The following is a 21,063-nucleotide window of genomic DNA, read 5'->3' on the forward strand; positions in this document are numbered from 1 at the left end:
AGGACCCGGGAATTTCTTTCAGGCCACCTGAAAAGTCCAAGTTTTCCAATTCGTCCATTCACAAGGTTTAGCCTTTTTAATAACTACAAAAACCTCCTCTTGCTGCATGGGGGAGAATTTGCGTATGGCTTTACTGGAAACAAAGGAGCATTCAGGGTAACGACCAGTGTTTGGGGCGAAGGCAGAATCCTAGTGCATCTCTTAGAGGCGCATTTGGTGGGTGTTTCTGGCTAGGTCTGAAATCCTCGGGGTCTTTCTCATGCTTCGTAGCGCATGGCCCAGGAGGGCAGCAAACCTAACCGGTGTCTTTCACCACGAGACACGACAGCCAGAAGGAAGGTGGCGAAAACGAACATTTCTCCTGCTCTGGTTGCTCTCAAAGGGGCAGAATTTGGCCCAGTTTAGCTACCGCAAAGCCAGGCTGTTTATTTTTCCTCACCAGGCCTCTGTGGGAGAAGGTTTAAATTTCTCCCCCCCTGCCAAGCAGCCCACAGGTAAGCTGGTGAAAGGGGCTGTGTCTTTAACACCTTCCCTCCTGCTGTGAACTCATCTCAGGAGCGCTGAGGTTGCTGAAAGACCGTTTTGGGGACGATGGGCATTTTCAGCTCCCACTGAGAGCGCTGGGGCCATGGCAGATCAGACACCTGGCAGAGAAAATCACGGGTTCATTTAAGGGCCAACTCGAGACCCCGGATTTTCATAGGGTGGATGCGCCGCATTTTCCAAAAAGTCCCTTTAAAGTGTCTCAGGCGTTGATGCTTTGTTAGTTACTCTGAAAAACAAAGACTTCAGAGGTTAACGGGCCCAGGGCCAGATCCCTGGTGGGTGTGACTCAGCGTGACCCCCCCGACTCTGGTTCACGGCCGATCTCGGGGGGTTCGCAGGGAGGCGTGTGCTGTCTGAACTCCGCAGTCGCCTGAGCCATGGGACTCTGGGAGCTCTGCTTGTGTTTTGGTTTGGGTTTTTTTAAGCACATTTCTAGTCTTCACGGTGGCAGAGAAAATGTGACGTACGAAACCGGAAGCCAAAATATATTCTATACCCGACGCTCCTACCGGTAATTTCTGTTAAGCCGACCTTGCCATTTGTTTGTGTGGTTTTGTGGCCCCAGCGTCATGCTGTCTTTGAGTTCTGCACGACTGGAAAAAAATGGAGTGGCAGGTGGGGCGCAGCGCCCAGGAGCGAAGTGAGCCTGACCTCAGCTCCACCTCGTCTCCTAGGCTCTAGTGTTTTAAGCGCCGGGTTGGCTTGTCGGTGTTCGCACGCTATGAATGTCCAATAATAATCAACAGAACGAGGGTTCGTATAGTGCGTTTGCTCAGTCGCTCTCAACACACTTTACAATGGAGGGCAATAGCATCGTCCCTGTTGAACAGGTGGGGAAACTGAGGCAAAGAAGTGGAGGAGAGAAGCAACTGTCGGCGTTCACCCAGGAAGCCGGGGAGGAATCCCACGTCAATGCTTTATCCATTAGGCAACACTGCCGCCCATAACAACACATACTCCATGCGTAGGATATAAATAATTAGCTCCGCTATTGCCAAGAGACAATTATATAAGTAGTCTTGTAATTCCACACCGAGGCTTCGTTAAGCTGTTGCGTGACCCCCGCGATACCGCCAACATGCCGATGTACACCCAACCCTTTTCAAATATTACTCAACGGCTTGGCTGGCTCCCTGTTAAAACCACTTGAGACTGTTTGCTTCTTTCACACCTTTGTCCAGCTGGCTGGCTCGTGTGGGCTGCGGGTGAACGTTATGTAAGCTGGGAGCTGTGTTCCTAGTTCAATAAAACTAGGTTTAGAACGCCAGGTAGTGTTTCCCCTTCCCCCGGGGCTGCAGAACTGCAGGCTCATTGATTTAAGTGGGGGGAAGACAGGTCACCATGGGGGCAAATAGAACCGATCGGCTTCTGCAAGGAGGCAGATTGAATCATGCAGCTCCTAGTGATGCTGGTAGAGTGGCCCCATGTTTTAAAAAATAGGCTTCATTGACTGTATAATTAACCTGGTTGATTAATGAAGATGTGCTATGGGATGCGAAGCCAGTCGATGTTACTGAGTCAGATTGGCTAATATTTGTGAATCACAATAGCAGACGAAGGACATCTTTTTTAATACTCATTGTAAGGTTAACCTGTGGAACTCACAGCCGCAGGATACTGTTGAGGGAAGCAGGTGGCATTACTGGACGCTGTACTCTTCTAGACCATTGCTGGAATAGTAATAATAACCTAGTTCTTTTCATCCGTAGCTCTCAACATCTTTTACAAAGGAGGCTGGGATCAGTAGCGCCATTGTCCAGATGGGGAAACTGAGTCACGGAACAGTGAAATGATTTTTCCCAGCCAGCAGAGCTAGGGCTAAAATCCATGGCTGTAGAATAACATTGTACTTTTGATAAAGGAAGGCTAATGACAGATGTTCTTATTGCCAGGACAGTCTAACTCCACTATTAAAACCAAATCTGGCCGACCTCCTGGCCTCCTTAATGTCCAGTGGGGCTGAAGCTGGGATTGACGTGCCCAGGCTGCGTGGGGCGAATTGGGCAGGACGTAATTTTCTCCTCAACAAATATTTTTGAGAGTTTGAAATCCCCCCGCTCAAATCAGGATGAAAAGTCGAAATCTCAAACAAATCTTTGCAAACTGAACCCCCCCTCCCCCGAACCCACTGACTTTTGTGTGTTGTTTTGGGCTGATCAAACCCGTTTAATCATTTCAAAACACTTGGACTTTTTTGTTTTTTGGGTCTAATCTGCTTCAATTTGGAAAGGAAAATAGGAAACCGGGGCTGGTTCCTATAGAAAATGTCAAACTGTTTAACCGAGCTCAACCCTCCACCCCCCCGACACTTTTATTTGAGTCAGTAAATCCGTCAAACCCGACCCTGCCTTACCAATTGTTTGGACCAATCAGCAGAAGGAAAAAGAAACAATTTGTCAAAAAAGTCCCACCCAGCTCGCTCAGTGGCGCCTCGGCCAGAAGCCCAAAGCCCTTGAGAGGTCGACGTCCCACTGCACACCCAGGGGGTGCCAGGGTGGGCAGAGATGGCCCCACAGGACCCCCTTCTTGTGCGGGGCTGGTCCATGTGTCTTCTCCCATCCCCTGGTGTAGGGGGCTGCACACAGCCCTATATCTATTCACCACTTCCCCAAGGGCTGCTGGGCGGCAGAACGTGAGTTAGAACCTGGGCTGGCTGAAACTTTTCCTTCTCAACATAGGGGAACACCAGGGTGCATCATGGGAAATGTAGTCCTCCTGCGGAGACTGGCCTATGGAGGAGATGGGGGCCCATGAGCCACCTGAACTACAACTCCCATGAGGCACTCCTGACTCAACATTTCTGGTTTTGATCCCCTCCTCCCCAAAATCACACTTTTCTGTGGGAAAATTTTGATGACACATTTCACACCCTCCCCTCTCCTTGTCAAATTTTCACCAGGGGAGTGGGGGGAAAATGTCCGTCTCTAGTTAGAGCAGCCCCGAGGCTGCTCTGAGATACATGGGGTCCAGAACACAGGCCCTGCCAAAGGTTTGAAAATCTCTGTGTGACATCCCAGGTGACTACTAGACCCGTGTCTGCTTTGAAAAGGCTGCTGGGCCTCACTGCAGATGCTCGGGGAGCTTGTGTTGCTCCCGGATGAGCGGACAAATCTCAGCCTGGGAGTCTAGCGCGGTTGGACTCGCTGGGCAGAGCTCACAGGTGGGACCCCCTGGGGGGGCTGGCACGGAAGGGGGATCCCCCAAGGGGCGGTTTCAGAGTTGGGGTGCAAGACCGCTCCTGTGGCCTCGCTGACGTTGGGCGTTATGGGGCTTTCCCCTGCACAGCCCTTCAGGAAAACCCACCGAGCGGGATGCGAGCTGGTGAAAGGCAGGTCACTTTATTGGGGAGCGAAGGGGGGAGCAGCCAGGGGGGCTGGGAGGCGGGGCTCAGCGGGGAAGGAGGCAGAACCGGTAGGGCCGCGGGATGCTCCCCAGGCCGCTGGACTCGGGCGTGATGTCGATCTCAGCGGGCGCCACCAGGGCCTGGAGGGTGAAGTTCTGCAGGATGGCGGTGAGGAAGATGAACAGCTCCATGAGGGCCAAGCTCTCGCCCAAGCAGACCCGCTTCCCTGCAAGGGAGAGAGGCCGAGGCGCTGGGGAAACGGAGCCGGCCTGCCCGGCCTCACCCCAGCCCCAGCCGCCCGGCTCCCAGCCGCGAGCCCTGCCAGGGGGGAGTGTCCACGCAGGGGAGCTGGCCTGGGGGGTGTATCATGGGGAAATGTCCGGGGGGGGGCAGGGCGAGGCTGTGCCAGCGTCAAGCCTTGGCGAGTCCCTGGAAGTTACTGGGGCGACGATGGCGTCAGTTAGCAGGGGCGGGGGGGGCAAGATCCTGCGTGGTGACAGGAGGCTGCTCCTCAGAGCTATGGGAAAGGTGCTGTTTTCTACTGGTGAACAGAGTCAGAGGTGGAACTGGGGAGAGAACCCAGGAGTCCTGGCTCCCAGCCCCCCCCTGCTCTAACCACCAGCCCCCACTCCCCTCCCAGAGCCGGGGAGAGACCCCAGGAGTCCTGGCTCCCAGCTCGGCCCCCCCGCTCTAACCACTAGACACCATTCCCCTCCCAGAGCCAGGGATAGACCCCAGGAGTCCTGGCTCCCAGCTCGGCCCCCCCGCTCTAACCACTAGACACCATTCCCCTCCCAGAGCCAGGGATAGACCCCAGGAGTCCTGGCTGGGAGGGCACACTCTGCCCACAGCAATGGGAGAGGCTCCTGCTCTCCAGTGTCCTGGCGGTGCCCCCGGCCCGGCACTGCCCCAGCGGTGCTACCTGCCGAGAAGGCCATGAAGGCGTCGTTCCTCCGGAAGCGCCCGTTCTCGTCCAGGAAGTGGGAGGGGTCGAAGCAGGTGGGGTTCTTGAACTGGGTGGGGTCGGCCTGGGCCGTGCACAGCAGCGGGATGATGTTCAAGTCCTGCGGAGCCGGCAGGGGGTGCAGCCATGAGACCCAGATCTCCCGATCTTACTGGGCCCTTCCTGATATTAGGGGCTTTGTCTTGTAGAGGCAACTATCTCCCCTCCCCCACCCGTGACTTTTCACACTTGCGATCTGATCACTCTAGGCCGGGACGAGGGCTTGGAGATGGCCACATGCCCTGTAAGCTGGCTGCGGGGCTGGCTTCACCGCCCCAGGTCGGCTCACTCCAGCCCACGGCGCCTCCTGAGGGCTGAGCTCTGCCACCAAGCCTACTGCAGGTGGGGCAGGGAAAGGGGGCGTGGCTAGTGAACGGGGCGTGGTTTGATAAGGGGCGTGGCTAATGAAAAGGGGGTGGGGTGAATAAGGGGGCATGGGTAGTTAGAAGGGGTATTGTTGAAGAAGAGGGCGTGGCTAGTGAAAAGGGGTGTGATTGGGGGAAGGGGCGTGGCTAGTGAAAAGGGGTGTGGTTGAAGAAGGGAACGTGATGAGTGAGGGAAGGGGTGTGGTTGGAGAAGGGGGCGTGGCTAGCGAGAATGGGTGTGGTTGTAGAAGGGGCATGGCGAATGAAAAGGGGTGCGGTTGTAGAATGGGGCGTGGTTAGTGAAAAGGGGTGTGGTTGTAGAATGGGGCGTGGTTAGTGAAAAGGGGTGTGGTTGTGGAATGTGGCGTGGTTAGTGAAAAGGGGTGTGGTTGTAGAATTGGGCGTGGGAGTTAGTGAAAAGGGGTGTGGTTGGAGAAGGGGGCGTGGTTAGTGAAAAGGGGTGTGGTTGAGGAAGGGGTGTGGCTAGTGAAAAGGGGTGTGGTTGGAGAAGGGGGAGGTCAATGAAAAGGGGTGTGGTTGGAGAAGGGGGCGTGGCTGGCGAGAAGGGGTGCGGTTGTAGAATTGGGCGTGGTTAGTGAAAAGGGGTGTGGTTGTAGAATTGGGCGTGGTTAGTGAAAAGGGGTGTGGTTGGAGAAGGGGGCGTGGTTAATGAAAAGGGGTGTGGTTGTAGAATTGGGCGTGGTTAGTGAAAAGGGGTGTGGTTGGAGAAGGGGCGTGGTTAGTGAAAAGGGGTGTGGTTGAGGAAGGGGTGTGGCTAGTGAGAAGGGGTGTGGTTGTAGAAGGGGGCGTGGCTAGTGAGTGGGGGTGTGGTTGGGGGAAGGGGTGGGGCTGGGGTGCCCTCCCAGTCTGTGATTTCAGCCCCTGCAGCTGTCCTTGCCCAGCGCAGGTCAGAGCAGCCCCCAGGCTCCCGCGTGGGGGGGCCCCACCTACCTTGGGCAGCGTGTAGCCGCGGAACTGAATGTCCCGGGTGACGGTGTGGGGCACGCCCATGGGGACGATGTCCGCGAAGCGCTGGATCTCGTGGAGGACGGCGTCCGTGTAGGGCATCCGGCTCCGGTCCTCCATGCAGGGGCTGCGGTGGGGGCCGATCACCCGGTCGATCTCCTCGTGCAGCTTCTCTGGAGGGAAGGGGGCAGGGTCAGGCCGGGGCAGGGGCGGCACCTGCCATAAAGCCCCAGGGCCAGGAGCCTCGCTGGTGTCGATCCACATCACGTCGTTGCAGCCTGCAGAGACGCTGGCGGGGGACCCGGGCCTCCCCTGGGCGCCAGCTCAGATCCAGCCCCAGTGACGCCCATGGAGCTAGGGCTGGGGACATTGAACCAGCAAGTCTCTTTGGGTGAGTTACACACGTGAGCCCCTCCTGCCCCCGTCTCCCCCCCACCTACGTTGGGATACTGCCGGCCTCTGGGAATTCTTCATCCCTCCGCCCCGGGGCTACCTTCTATCTCAGGGTGTCGGAGTAAGATGCGGAGCCCGTATCTCAAGGTGGAGCTGACGGTTTCCGTCCCGGCGAAGAACAGGTTCACGGTGGTTTTAGACATCGTCTCGTCGTTAAAGTGTGTGTTGGGGTTGTTCTTTTCCTGTGGAGGAAGGATGCGAGAACGTTTAGTGTGTGTGTGGGTGTGACACACCAGCACGTACTAGGATTCTCTCTGGGGGGGGTGTGACCCCATTGGGGGAGATTTCCTACAGTTAAGTGAAACTTTTCAGCTGCAACTTTTATTCGGCAAACAGGCCGCACTGAAGCACCCGGCCACTTTGCATCGATTTTACCACGTTGGGCGTTAAAAGAACATCGGAGGGGGAAAGTCGCAACGTTTCCTTCGTTTTGGTTTGAAACGACTTTGTTTCAACACGTCCTTTAATTTTAGGAAGGAAAAAACATGTAAAATGTTTGATGGTCAAAATCAAAATGAAAGGAAAACGTTCCCGACTTTTCGATTTGGCAGGAAGTTTCAATTCTTTTCCTCCTGATTTCTTTCAAAATTGCCAAGAAACAGAAAAATCCGTTTCCCACCCAGCTCTGTGTGAGGCTCCTAAGCGAAGTGGGGCTGGGTGTGGGGCCTGGAGCTCTGGGTTCTGGCGTGCGATTGGCTTAGCGGGAGGAGCTCTCCCTCTGCATCACAGCTGAGCTGCTCAGTGGTGCTGTTGACTGGATCAGTTGTACAATTGAGGGCCTCTTGCGTAGAGATGGACAATCCCCCCCCACCCCGCCGGCAAATAGTCGCCTTTTCAGGGCACCAGAACTGTTTGCAAATTTCGGTTGAATCCAGCAAATAGTTTTGGCCAAAAACAATACAATTTTTTCCCCAGGAAATGTTGAAACGGCTCATTTCAGCTGTTTCAGAATGGCTCCCTTCGGTTTTTCATTTCACAATGGAGTTTCATTGAAAAAGAAGAGGCAAAGACACCTGAAAATGTCCTGAAACTACATGAAACAAGACTAATACAAATGATTTGGGTTGAATGAAACATTCAGTTTGACCCGAAACTATTTTTTTTGTTTGTTTCAGCAAGAACAATTTTTAAAAAATCCAGTTTTGGTTTGAACCAAGCCAATGTTTTTTTCTCGTTTCAGGCCCTGAACCAACCGTCAGCTCTGCTCCTCACGGCTTGTGCTCGTGAAAGATCGACTGGTGTTTTCTTGCAAGTATTTTGGGACCACAGTGACTTGTCAGATTCCAACTCAGAGAATTCTGTGCAGCCTGCTGCCACCCCCCGTGTGCATGGAGACTGTCTCTCTCCTCATCCCCCACCCCCCAATCCCTTTTTAAATCCACCAAGTCTTTCAAATGAAGTGGAAAAGGACCAGCAAACCCCAACCAGTTTTTAAAACCCAACCCAGCCCATCCAAAAAATAGTGTGGGAGCTTCATAACTCAGGTCCCCCTGCGACGCCACTAAATTAGGAACGTAGAACTAAAAGGAACAATTAGGAACATAACTTCCCTGCTATCAAATTCACCCATCTCTGCTTCAAATCCAACCCACGTGAAATCCTAGAATCTCAGGGTTGGAAGGGACCTCGGGAGGTATCTAGTCCAACCCCCTGCTCAAAGCAGGACCAACCCCCAGACAGATTTTTGCCCCTGGGGAAGATGCGTCCCGGCACCCTCTTTTGGCGGATCCAGCGAGAGGGTAACAGCTTACTACTGCTGCCAAGGGATGGGATTGTCCCGCAGCTCAAGTGGTGGAATTCTGGGCTTTGGGGCCGGGTTGAAGGTGTGTGACCAGCAGTTTGCCGGGAGCAGCACCCTCGTTGCTATTGTTCGGGCTGGGGCCAGCTCGGGGGGCTCCCCTGCTGGCCAGGACGGCTACCTGCTGGATTTTGATGAGGAAGCAGTCGATGAAATCCCGCGGGTTGTTGGGATCCAGGATCTCTTTATGCATCTTCAGCTGCTCGCCCACGAAAGCCGCCAGTTTCAGGTAGTTCTTGTAGATTTGCCTGTGGGGCCCGGGGACGTGTCTCATGATCTTGGGGAACGTGAACAGCAACTGGAAAGAAGCCGGGGGGAGGGGACAGAGCTGTTAGTGGCTCTGTTCTCCCGGGACACAGCCAGGGGCCGTGTTCCCCTCTTGGGACAGCAGCGGCGCGTGGATCTCGCACCGGCCCTCGGCTTGAGGACTCGTGGTCATGGCTGTTCTGGCCAAATCTTGATCAAGGGTTTCTGGGCCGACTGGGCTGGGGGCCCGGCTGGAGAAGCAGAGTAGGGGTAGCGTGGTCGTGCGACCGTGCGATGGGGGATGAATGAGCCTGGAATCCGCCATGTCTGTAGCTTCTCCAAGAGAAGGCGACTGCAGCACGGTCCGTACGTACCTCCGGGGGGGAGATTTCGGACCGCGGAGGGATCGCTAATCTAGCAGACAATGGCTGAGTGAGATCTAAAGGCAGGAGGCTGAAGGCAGAGAAATCCAGACAGGAAATAAAGAGCAAACATTGACTTGTGAGGGTGGTTAGCCCTGGGGATGGGCTGGTGTCTCTGGCATGGGGAGTCTTTAAGGCAACCCTGAAAGACACGGGCCAGCTCACCCATCAGGGATGGGCTGGCTGCAGGAATTGTCAAGTGAGGGTCTCAGGGCTGTATGGTGGGCTAGGAGAGGAGCCCCCCCCGTTCCGAATCCTCGCTCACCTGCCCCCAGGTGGAGCTCATGAGTTTCCAGTTGCTGTTGATCAAGTTGAGCAGGGTGAGGAACGTCTCGTCGGTGTATTCGAAACGCTCCCCGAAGACCAGGGTGCAGATGATGTTGGAGCCAGCGCAGCTCAGGAAGAAGGTGGGGTCAAAGGGTTTGCCTAGAGGGGAGAGCGAGGGCCTGCTGTTAACCCCAGGCCTTGTGGCCTCAGCTGTCTCCAGGGATCTCAAAAGACCCTAAATTAATTTAGCCGCACTTTTCCCTGGCAAGCAGGGGTTCCCACTGCCTGTCAGATGGGGAAACTGAGTCACAGAGCCGGGCACTGACCCAGCGCAGGTCACAGAATCAGTGGAATGGAATCCGGCGTCCTGACTCCCAGCTCGACCCAGGAGATGACAAGCTGTACCCAGATGCAGAACCCAGGAGTCCTAGGCCCCTCCCCCTGCTCTAACCACTAGACCCCACGCCCCTCCCTGAGCCGGGATAGAACCCAGGCGTCCTGGCTCCCCCTGCCAAAGAACCTAAGTGGGTTTGTGCAGCCTGGAGGCAGAGCCCTAGTGTTGCATCAGGATGCAATGTTTGGGTCCCGGATCTCTGGGTTTCCTGGTCACTGCCCCTCCCCTGCCCGGCTCATCCGTGAACGGAACCGAACCTTCTGTTTTCCGGAACTCGGACACCAGGAACTGGGCCTCCTCCTTGATCCGCTCCTCCATGCTCCTCTTCCCCATGCCGAAGTTCTTGAAGGTGGTGATGGCAAATCGGCGCAGCTGCCGCCACCGCTCCCCGGTGCCGTAGACAATCCCTGGGCAAAGGAAATTCAGTGCTGATTATTGCAGAAGCAACACGCCGTGGACAACATAACCCCAGCTCTCCATACACAGCGATCGGGTCTCAGTGGGCTGTTACCACCCAAGACAGAGATCTTGGAGTCACTGTGGATAGCTCTCTGCAAACATCCACTCACTGTGCAGCGGCGTCAAAAAAGGAAACAGAATGTTGGGAATCATTAAGAAAGGGAGAGAGAATAGGACAGAAAATATCATGTTGCCTCTTTATAAATCCATGGGACGTCCGCAGCTTGAATACTGCGGGCAGACGTGGTCGCCCCATCTCCAAAAAGATCTATTGGAATTGGAAAAGGGTCAGAGAAGGGCAGCAGAAATGCTGAGGGGCATAGAACAGCTTCCGTATGAGGAGAGATTAATCAGACGGACTGTTCAGCTTGGAAAAGAGGCGACTAAGGGGGGGGATATGACAGAGCTCTATAAAATCATGACAGGTGTGGAGACGGTGAATAGGGACGTGTTATTTACCCCTTCACTTAACAAGAACCTGGGGTGAAATAATTAATAATCATCAGGTTTTAAACAAACAAAAGGAAGGACTTCTGCACCCAACACGGACAACGTGTGGAACTCCTCGCCAGGGGATGGTGTGAAGTATAACTGGGTTCAAAAAAAGAACTAGATCAGTTCCTGGAGGACAGGTCCATCAATGGCTATTAGCCAGGATGGTCAGGGACACAACCCTGTGCCTTGGGTGGCCCTAAACCTCTGATTGCAAGAAGCCGGGAGTGGACGACAGGGAATGGGTCACTCGGTAACTGCCCTGTTCTGTTCATTCCCTCTGAAGCAGCTGGCACCGGCGGCTGTCAAAGACAGGTTACTGGATTAGCAGATCATTGGTCTGACCTAGCGTGGCCATCCTTATGCACCACACACTAGACACCACTGCTTTCCGTGACCTGGGGATAGAACCCAGGAGTCCTGACTCCCGGCTCCAACTCACTGGACACCACTCCCCTTCCTGACCCGGGTAGAGAACCCAGGCGTCCTGGCTCCTGGCCTCCCCTGCTCTAACCACTAACGAGCGAGGTCTCTCTGAGGAAGGGGAAATGGACGGGGAATCGACCGTGATCGCTGCCCCGGGGTTTCACACCCGTCTGTGGTCTGATTCCAGAGCCAGGGGCCAGGAGACTGAGCCGTGTGGGCGTCCGTCCGTGCCTCACCATTCCCGTGACTCCACATCTGCACTGCCGGGAAGTCTCCTCTGCCGCTGAACTCCTCGGCCTTATCGATCAGGGCTTCCTTCAGCACCTTGTACCCAGAGAGCACCACGCAGGGCCGGGAGCCCAGGTGAAAGGTGTAGATCGGGCCGTAGGTTTCGCTGAGCTGGACGGAGTAAAGGAAGGCGGCTGTTAACCCCCGGCTGCAAGGTCAGCACTCAGGGCGCGTGGCCGGGAGTCAGGACACCTGGGTTCCTGATTCGACTGCGAACTCGCTGGGAGCAGGGCCTGCCCCCGATGCTGTATCTGTGCAGTGCTGGGGGCCTGGGAGCCAGGACTCCTGGGTTCTCTCCCCAGCTCTGGGAGGGGAGTGGGGACTAGGGATTAGAGCAGGGGGGCTGGGAGCCAGGACTCCTGGGTTCTCTCCCCAGCTCTGGGAGGGGAGTGGGGTCTAATTGGTGGAGCAGTGGGGGCTGGGAGCCTGGACTCCTGGGTTCTCTCCCCAGCTCTGGGAGGGGAGTGGGGACTAGGGGTTAGAGCAGGGGGGCTGGGAGCCAGGACTCCTGAGTTCTCTCCCAGCTCTGGGAGGGGAGTGGGGACTAGTGGTTAGAGCAGGGGGGCTGGGAGCCAGCACTCCTGGGTTCTCTCCCAGCTCTGGGAGCGGAGTGGGGACTAGTGGTTAGAGCAGGGGGGCTGGGAGCCAGACTCTTGAGTTCTCTCCTCAGCTCTGGGAGGGGAGTGGGGACTAGTGGTTAGAGCAGGGGGGGCTGGGAGCCAGGACTCCTGGGTTCTCTCCCAGCTCTGGGAGGGGAGTGGGGACTAGGGGTTAGAGCAGGGGGGCTGGGAGCCAGGACTCCTGAGTTCTCTCCTCAGCTCTGGGAGGGGAGTGGGGTCTGGTGGGTGGAGCAGCGTGGGGCATTCTCAGAGTCTAGGCTCCCGAGTTCCCCTGTGATACTAATAATAATTCAAGCTGGGTGACAAAGAGAATTCCATTTTTGAGACAAATTTCCAAAGTGACAAAGGGTTTTTGTTTCGCTGAACTCCACGAGGGTTCGGCCCCCAAATGCCTGTGAGGCTCTGGGCCCAGACGCCCACCTTGAGGTCGCGTCCGGCCACCCATTTCTATGAGTCTATGAAAAGCCTCGTTTCTGCCCACTCGAACCCTAATACCGAGCAAACCGAGGCCCAGCTCACCTTCCGCAGAGACTTTATCAGCTCCTTCACCTCCACCTGCAGCATGTTCCCCAGGAACGGGACGGGGGGCGGCCCGGGCGGCAGGTTGCTCCAGCTTTTCTTCTTCCGGGTTGAGAGCAGTAACAAGCCCATGATGCATATTGCCAGGAGGATGCTGAGGGTCCCACTGGAATCCATCCTGGAGCCGGCCTGTCTGCTCTGCTGCTCTTCGTGTTAGACCCTGGCTGATGCTGGCATGACCCCTGTCTATATAGCACCCGCCCCCGGGGGCCTTGCTGATAACGCCCCTCTTTGCATCACAGCTCTGGGTAAATCATTGCAAACTCTGCTGGATGGCGAAATTTGGAATTTCCCCCTGGGGCCCCTTGCACCATCCATGGTGACCACCTGGAACAGCTCCTCAGTGGGGGCTTGAACGCACGACCTCGCTCGCAAGCCTCCGCGGACTGAGCTGAGGGAGCCGTGTCCTCTCCATGGTGGACTCGGTCGCCTCGGCTCCGGGCGAGGGAAGGACTCAGCGTGGGCTGAGGTGTGTTTATATGGTGGGTGTTCACGGGCTGGGGCGTTAGTCACCAATAAGGATTCTGCCACACGAGCACTTTATTCACTATGGGAGGACCAACTACCACCAGCTCCTTCGGTGCGTCACTGGCTCGCTCTGTGCCTCAGTTTCCCGACCTGTAAAACGGAGAGTAGAGGCTCCCGCGTTTGTCTGTTCAGGATGAAATCTCTTTAGGTTGGAGTCTGGCTGTAGCCAAACAGCATCTTGAACTCGGTTGGAGGCCTTAGGCGCTACTAAAACAGCGCACGGCGCGATCTGGTGAAAGAAATAACAAGATCTTTACAGACGGGGAAGTGGGACACAGAGAGATTCACGGCTGGGGCAACCTGACAGCCAAAGGCAGAGCTGCTCGTCCATCGTATCTCACCGCAGCTGGTGTCCGGAGTTCACTGCTAAGCCATTTCATAGGCGGGAGGAGGGTGATTCTACGGCCAGACACCACCCCTTTCCCTTTCGTTAATGGTTACGCTTTCCCCTGCCCTCAAGTGGCAGGAGGGGACACGCAATTAGATTTTTAAAAAATGGTAAAAAGGAAAAAGTGTTTTTTCGCCAGTTTTTCTGACCTGTGAGTGAGCTGAAAAACCTCCATTCTTTGCACAACTCTGCTCAGACCCAGAGTGGGGTTTGTTTTAGCAGGAGACCAAACGTTTCAGAGCAAAAGGATTTTAGCAGCACACACGTCTGTCTTCCCTAGAGCTCTCCCTCCCCCAGAGGGTAACTGAGCAGGGCCGGCGTCTTCAGATACGCCCCCCGGGGCGGCGCGCGGCGCGGGCCGGGCCCCACACTTGGCCCCTTTGACTCCTTGTTGACTCCCCACCGACTTCCCAGTGACTTCCCCGAGCTCTGCCCCAGCAATGTAACGGCTGAGCAAAAACTGACTCCAGCCTTCACTACTGGGCCCATATTCAATTGTCTCCCAACCGCTGCGGGGGCTCAGGGTGGAGTTCGGGTTCCTGGGACCCCCCCTTGGTTGGGAGACAATTGAATATGGGCCCAGTAGTGAAGGCTGGAGTCAGTTTTTGCTCAGCCGTTACGTTGCTGGGGCAGAGCTCGGGGAAGTCACTGGGAAGTCAGTGGGGAGTCAACAGGAAGTGAACGGGACATCAATGGGACATCAACAGGAAGTCAATGGAGCCAATGGGGAGTCAATAAGGAGCCAACAGGAAGTCAATGGAGCCAATGGGGAGTCAATAAGGAGCCAACAGGAAGTCAATGGAGCCACTGGGGAGTCAATAAGGAGCCAACAGGAAGTCAATGGAGCCAATGGGGAGTCAATAAGGAGCCAACAGGAAGTCAATGGAGCCACTGGGGAGTCAATAAGGAGCCAACAGGAAGTCAATGGAGCCACTGGGGAGTCAATAAGGAGCCAACAGGAAGTCAATGGGGTGTTGACAGGCAGTGAATCGGGAAACCCACCTGGAAGTCAGCGAGACCCTGGCTTGGCTACGGGCCACAGGATCCACCACAATGAGACCTCGGTCTTTGCCGGGTCCTCCAGGCTCTACCGTAATACATCTAATAGCCATAGTGTAATTAACACGGCTCTCACTCTTGAGCAATGTTTCCCTACCGAATCGCTGGCAGAACTGACGCTGGCAGGAGATGCCCGCTCCAGCCGAGGCAGGAGGATAAAGGGATCCGGCGGGCGAAGCTGTAACTGCAATAGTCTGGGCGAGCGGCCCAGCAGTTAATTATTACCTGTCCTGCCACTGGGCAGCTCGGGCAGCTCACCCGGTCGGAGAGGCCGAGCCCCATTCTGCCATGGAGCTGTCTGGAGTCCTCGCTCCGCTCCTGGGGCTCTGCAGCTCATGCCTCCTGTCGGTTGCCTCGTGGAGAAAGGCGCGAGCGAGGAGGAAGCTCCCCCCGGGTCCCACACCGCTTCCCGTTGTCAGGAACATCCTGCAGCTGGACACCAAGGCACTGGCCAAATCAATCCTGAAGGTGGATGACCATTATGCAGGGCCAGACATCACTTGGGAGGGAGCAGGGTCTAGCGGTTAGAGCCAGGGGCTGGGGGGCTGGGAGTCAGGATGCCTGGGTTTTCTGGATTCTCACCACACTTGTGGGAGCGGGTAGGGGCTAGTGGGTTAGAGCAGGGGGGGCTGGGAGCCAGGACTCCTGAGTTCTGTCCCAGCTCTGGGAGGAGAGTGGGGGCTGGTGGTTAGAGCAGGTGGAGCTGGGAGCCAGGACTCCTGAGTTCTGTCCCAGCTCTGGGAGGGGAGTGGGGGCTGGTGGTTAGAGCAGGGGGAGCTGGGAGCCAGGACTCCTGGGTTCTGTCCCAGCTCTGGGAGGAGAGTGGGGGCTGGTGGTTAGAGCAGGTGGAGCTGGGAGCCAGAGCTCCTGGGTTCTGTCCCAGCTCTGGGAGGGGAGTCAGGTCTAGTGGTTAGGGCTGAGAGTCAGAACTCCTGGGTTCCTCTCCTGGCTCTGGCAGGGTGGTGGGGTTTAGTGATCATTCCAAGTCACTTTGCCCCTCTCTTCCTCAGTTTCCCCAGCTGTCAAACTGACCACCCCACCCCCTTCCCTGAGCGAGGTCTGCAGAGCACTGGAGCCCGCTGCAGGCAGGGTACCTCGCCGCCCGGGGCTGGGGAGAGCCAGTCCGCCTCACAATCTCAGAACTTCACGTGCACTAAGGACACACGTGTAAGGATGGAACAGTGACTTCCAGCCGGCCGTGGCCTATCCCCCGATCCTGCGCGCGGCCTGCTTTAGATGCAAATCCCAGTTAGACACGAGGAATAATGGGGGTTATGGGCCCCCCCACCACCCCGGTACAGAAGCTCACACCAGGGTTCATGTGGGACCCGGCGCAGCTCATTGGCTCCCTCCCATGGCCGGGCCTAGGATGGACGTTTGCGATTCATTGCAGGGGTGGTTGCTTGGCTCAAGCGGTGGAAGTTTGGGCTTTCGGAGCCCGGCCGAGGTTCCCCCTTCAGCCTCCCGAGGGGTGACCTAGGTGGGGGCTTTATCGCCTGATTGTGGACCTGACACCCCCCCGGCCATTGTCTCTTACTACACCTCCACGGGCCTGTCACCCCCATGTTACCGTAATACACCCAATAGTGGTGACAATCCGTGCGAGGATCTGGCAGCTCTCCGTGCGACCCGTCCAATTCTCCCCACCGGGCTCCCGGAGGAAAGGAGCCGAGGCGTTTCCATCCGGGAATGAAGGTGCAGAATGGGCGAGTGTGGCAAACGCAGCACGAGACGGAGCGAACCCCTCCAGTAAACGGCACGGTCCGGGCACTGGTTCGCGGCTGGTGCGGACACACAGGGGACTGCTTGGGCCCGGTAATGGCTGGAGGTTCGCTTTGCCTCTGGCAGTGCCAGGACTCCACCCCCAGGGAGAGGCGGGCCCTGCCGCCGGGAGCTCACAGCCAGAGGAAGGGGTCGTAGATTCCAAGGGACCCCGTCTCGTCCGGCCCCCGATGGCACAGGGCAGAGATCTGCCCCCGCAGAATTCCCAGGGCAGATCTTTTACAACAGCTGCCAGGCTCGATGTAAGGCCGCCAGGCCTGGAGAACACACTGCGCCCACTGGCGGGTTGTGTCAGCCCCTCCTCGGCTCGCTCGTTGTTAAATATCTGCGCCCCGTGTTGGTACCGATGGACCGGGCTCTCCTGCTCTTTGCTAGGGTTTCCAGTCCGTTGCTCATTCTCGCAGCTCTTCTCTGAGACCCTCCAACTGATGAGCGTCTTTCTTGAATTGTGGGCACCAGAATCGGACACAGGATCCCGGCTGCGGTCATACCGGGGGAAATCACCTCTCTGCTCCCACTGGTGAATCCCCCGTGGACGTGTCCCAGGATCGCATGAGCCCTTTTGGCCCCAGCGTCGCGCTGGGAGCTCACGTTCTGCTGGTTTTCCGCCCAGATCTTTGCCCGAGTCCCTGATCCCCAGGAGAGAACCCCCCAGCCGGTCCGCATGGCCGATGACCTTGGTTCCTACATGTGTACGTTTACACTGAGCCGTGTTAAAATCCAGAGTGCGCCCAGCTCCCCAGGCAATCCGGATTATTCGCCCTGTGTTACAGAGGGGGAAATGGAGGCCCATGTACTGGATGTGACTTGCCCAACATCACAGAGTCCAGGTCTAGCCGCAGAAGCGCGCGACTCACACCCCCACCCAGCACGCCAAGTGCCGGTTTTGGAGAGCAGCTGCTGGGGGCCCCATGGCAGCTCCCCCACCCCGGACTTTCTCGCTGTCTGTTTCAGGTCTGAGACACGTACGGCCCCGTGTTCACCCTGCATCTGGGCTCGCAGCGGGTCGTGGTGCTGTGCGGCTACACGGCGGTGAAGGAAGCCCTGGTCGACCATGGGAAGGAGTTCGGGGGAAGGGGGAACATGGCCACAGCTGCGAGGATCGTCAAAGTGTTTGGAGAGGAAAATGTTCCTTCCCGGCAGAACGTGCCCAAGCTAGGCGGGTGTGATATGGAAGAGACAGATGGTCTAATAGCTAAAGCTGGGGGCCAGGACTCCTGGGTTCTGTCCCCAGCTCTGGGAGGGGAGTGGGGGCTGGTGGTTAGATGAGGGGGAGGGGGGTTAGGAATCAGAGCATCTGGGCTCTATTTTCAGCTCTGTCATTGACTCCTTGTGTGATCTCGGACATGTCACACCGTGCCTCAGTTTCCCCAGTCTCTAAAACTGGGGTAATGTTAGTGGCCTCTTTCCCCGGGGAGATGCGAATCTTAGCTTTCATTTTTCAAGGCTCTGCTGATGCTCCTCACTCCTGACCTGCAGCACCCCTGGTATCCCAGCCCTGCCCTCCCCATATACACAGCTCTGCTGGTGCCCCTCAGTGCCGACCTGCAGTGTCCCCCTGGTATCCTGTTACGGATCTGCTTGGGCCTGTCCCTTGGCGATCCCTTCCTGAGCATCTTCCGGTCAGCGGGGGCCACCTTGTCCTGCTTCACCCGCCCCCCACCCCCCCCCCCCAGGACTTATCTTCGCCAATGGGGAGCGGTGGTGGCAGCTGCGTTGGTTCTCCCTCGCCGCGCTGCGGAACTTCGGCACGGGGCAGCGGATCCAGGAGGAGCGGATCCAGGAGGAGGTCTGGTGCCTGGTGGAGGAGCTCGGGAACACAAAGGGTAGGTGCTTCCTGTCTCACCTGCGGTCACCGGAGCCCCCCGTCCCAAGCGCCTCAGCCTGCTCGCTGGCTGTTCAGCTCTGCTCAGATCTCCCCATGAGCCAGTGGAACTCACTGCCACAAGCGCAGCAGCTCGTGTGGAGAAGGCGACCAGCCACCGGTCCATCAGCCAGGATTAAAGACAGCCAAGTTCAGAGCAAGTCCAAGGGAGGACGGATGGGCTCTGGGCTGGGACTCAGAACGCCGGGGCCGGTTCCTGCCTCTGCCACAGGTTCTTGGTCTCTGCCTCGCTCTTGGCCTCATATCCCGACTCTCTGCAATGCGGATAAGAACCCCGTCCTTTGTCTGTTCACACTAGGAGCTCTTTGGGGCAGGAACTGGCTTTCACTGTGTCTGGGCAGCACCTGAAGTGACGGGGACCCCTGTTCTCTGTCACATTGTGTGCAGCGCCCGGCGCGACGGGGCCCTGATCTCGGCCGGGGTCTGGGCAGCGCCCGGCGCGACGGGGCCCTGATCTCGGCCGGGGTCTGGGCGGCGCCCGGCACGACGGGCCCTGAGCTCGGCTGGGGTCTGGGCAGCGCCCGCGCGACGGGGCCCTGATCTCGGCCGGGTCTGGGCAGCACCCGGCGCGACGGGCCCTGATCTCGGCCGGGTCTGGGCAGCGCCCGCGCGACGGGCCCTGATCTCGGCTGGGGTCTGGGCAGCGCCCGCGCGAGGCCCTGATCTCGGCTGGGATCTGGGCAGCGCCCGGCGCGACGGGGCCCCGATCTCGGCCGGGGTCGGGGCCGCGCCCGGCCCGACGGGGCCCTGAGCTCGGCTGGGGTCTGGGCGGCGCCCGCGCGACGGGCCCTGATCTCGGCCGGGGTCTGGGCGGCGCCCGGCACGACGGGGACCTGATCTCCGGACGGGTCTGGGCAGCTCCCGGCTCAACGGGGGGCTGAGCTCGGCTGGGGTCTGGGTGGTGCCCGGCGCGAGGGGCCCTGATCTCGGCCGGGGTCTGGGCGGTGCCCGGCGCGACGGGGCCCTGATCTCGGCCGGGGTCTGGGCGGCGCCCGGCCCGACGGGGCCCTGATCTCGGCCGGGGTCTGGGCGGCGCCCGGCCGCACGGGGGACCGATCTCGGCCAGGGTCTGGGCGCCCGGCCCGACGGGCCCTGATCTCGGCCTGGGTCTGGGCGGCGCCCGGCACGATGGGGCCCTGATCTCGGCCGGGGTCTGGGCAGTGCCCGGCACGACGGGGCCCGATCTCGGCTGGGGTCTGGGCAGCGCCCGGCGCGACGGGGCCTGGTCTTCACATTGGGTGATGCTGTCTTGTATCGTAACCCTTGGTTCCTGTCACTCCCTCTTGCTTCGGATGGAGCCTCTGTTCTTCCTTAAATCAAGTGTCTTGCGTTTTATTGTAAGGGCTCCCTGGGTGGCCTGTTACCTGGGTGTCTGAAGGGAAAAGCGGTGGAGGGGCCGGGATTTCCGTGAGGAGCCGGTGTCGGGGGCTGGCTAGATCGGGGGACTCGGGGACTGAGGGATTGTTTATCTGCCAGGCAAAGGAGGAGAGGCCTCGGATGGACCCCAGGCTGGTGCTGTTTGGGTGCTCACACCTAGCCGGCACTGGCAAGGTCCCCGTCGCTCGAGGCTGCGGGGGGGTCGCAGTCCTGGGTACCCCGAGAACTGTCCCAGTCTCTGTTTAGCCCTGTGCTCCTCGCCCGCCCCCCAGGAAAAGCAGAACCCCGACACCGAGTTCACCACCGAGAACTTGGTCATGACGACACTGGAGTTGTTCTTCGCCGGGACGGAGACGGTCAGCACCACCCTGAGATACGGGATCCTGCGTCTCATGAAACACCCCGAGATAAAAGGAAACAGGAATTTTTGGTGAACATTGTGTTTAGTCAAAACTTCCATTTTCCATCATTTTGATGGAAAATTTGCAACCAGCCCCAATGCGACTGTAACCCAGACCCACGCGGTCCCCTCCAGTGCTGACTGAGGGAGCTGCACCTTTTAGCCTTCTCTGCAGGGACTTTGTGCCTTAAGCTCCAGAGGTACCAGGTTCAATCCCCATGGCTGGCGACCCACACGATGCCCTGGCTGTCCCGAGCTGGTGTCCATCCTCTGCACAGGCGGGCGATTGCTCGGCTTCACGGGATGCGCGCAGAGTGAAGGCCAATTGCTAAGCAACAGGGGATAGGCCGTGGGGTGGAAATGATTGGAAGATGACCCTGGGCTCGGCTGGTGGCCTCTCCCCCACGTCTAAGGGTAGGATGTGTTGGCTCTGGCTGCATCCCGTCATCTCCCAGGTGTTTTTCTCTGTTACCAGGACACCACCGTCATCCCCTTGCTGAGCTCAGTCCTCCAGGATACAAGTCAGTTCAAAAGCCCAAACGACTTTGACCCTTGGCATTTCCTGGGTGGGAACGGCACTTCCAGGAGAACAGAGCCTTCGTGCCGTTCTCTGCAGGTCAGATGTGTGGATCCACATTCAGGAGTGGGTGATGCCTAGTGGTTAGAGCAGGGGGCTGGGAGTCAGGTCTCCTGGGTTCTCTCCCCAGCTCTGGGAGGGGAGTGGGGTCTAGAGGTTAGAGCAGAGGGAGCTGGGAGCCAGGACTCCTGGGTTCTGTACCTGGCACTGGGAGGGGAGTGGGGTCTGGTGGTTAGAGCAGGGGGGGCTGGGAGCCAGGACTCCTGGGTTCTGTTCCCAGCTCTGGGAGGGGCGGGGGGGCTGGTGGTTAGAGCAGGGGGGGCTGGGAGCCAGGACTCCTGGGTTCTATCCCCAGCCCTGGGAGGGGAGTGGGGGCTGGTGGTTAGAGCAGGGGGGTCTG

The 21,063-nt window shown here is 57.9% G+C and overlaps 3 protein-coding genes across 7 annotated transcripts; 1 reads left to right on the top strand and 2 right to left on the bottom strand.

Moving 5' to 3' along the window:
* Positions 1 to 756: 756 nt before the first annotated feature.
* On the bottom strand, positions 757 to 13,413 carry LOC120388419 (cytochrome P450 2F3-like). 3 transcript variants are annotated; one of them, XR_005590572.1, is made up of 10 exons: positions 12,608 to 13,413; positions 11,417 to 11,579; positions 10,061 to 10,210; positions 9,408 to 9,568; positions 8,596 to 8,772; positions 6,717 to 6,858; positions 6,209 to 6,396; positions 4,812 to 4,953; positions 3,850 to 4,115; positions 757 to 772 (listed from the first exon to the last, which is right to left on the bottom strand). XR_005590572.1 is itself a non-coding variant. In XM_039510235.1 (9 exons), exons 1-9 carry the CDS (start codon positions 12,782 to 12,784, stop codon positions 3,934 to 3,936), a joined length of 1,482 nt encoding a protein of 493 aa, XP_039366169.1. In that variant the 5' UTR covers positions 12,785 to 13,413; the 3' UTR covers positions 3,670 to 3,933. The 3 variants fall into 3 exon arrangements, 2 of the variants coding, with proteins under 2 accessions (XP_039366169.1, XP_039366171.1); XM_039510235.1 differs by lacking the exon at positions 757 to 772 and having other exon boundaries at positions 3,670 to 4,115; XM_039510237.1 differs by lacking the exon at positions 757 to 772 and having other exon boundaries at positions 3,926 to 4,044.
* Positions 13,414 to 14,988: 1,575 nt separating this feature from the next.
* Positions 14,989 to 17,468, bottom strand: LOC120388424. 3 transcript variants are annotated; one of them, XR_005590575.1, is made up of 3 exons: positions 16,213 to 17,468; positions 15,737 to 15,872; positions 14,989 to 15,074 (listed from the first exon to the last, which is right to left on the bottom strand). XR_005590575.1 is itself a non-coding variant. In XM_039510245.1 (2 exons), exons 1-2 carry the CDS (start codon positions 17,215 to 17,217, stop codon positions 15,846 to 15,848), a joined length of 1,032 nt encoding a protein of 343 aa, XP_039366179.1. In that variant the 5' UTR covers positions 17,218 to 17,468; the 3' UTR covers positions 15,543 to 15,845. The 3 variants fall into 3 exon arrangements, 1 of the variants encoding a protein (XP_039366179.1); XR_005590574.1 differs by having other exon boundaries at positions 15,031 to 15,104; XM_039510245.1 differs by lacking the exon at positions 14,989 to 15,074 and having other exon boundaries at positions 15,543 to 15,872.
* LOC120388433 (cytochrome P450 2C29-like) lies at positions 17,385 to 20,735 on the top strand (the record flags this gene model as incomplete). Its single annotated transcript, XM_039510258.1, has 3 exons — positions 17,385 to 17,544; positions 18,104 to 18,250; positions 20,562 to 20,735. Coding segments are annotated over 3 exons (381 nt in total), but the record flags the coding sequence as incomplete, so codon positions are not given.
* Between the last annotated feature and the right edge of the window lie 328 nt (positions 20,736 to 21,063).

This window comes from Mauremys reevesii, linkage group 22 (assembly GCF_016161935.1).
Source record: "Mauremys reevesii isolate NIE-2019 linkage group 22, ASM1616193v1, whole genome shotgun sequence".
Taxonomy (NCBI): Eukaryota; Metazoa; Chordata; order Testudines; family Geoemydidae; genus Mauremys; species Mauremys reevesii.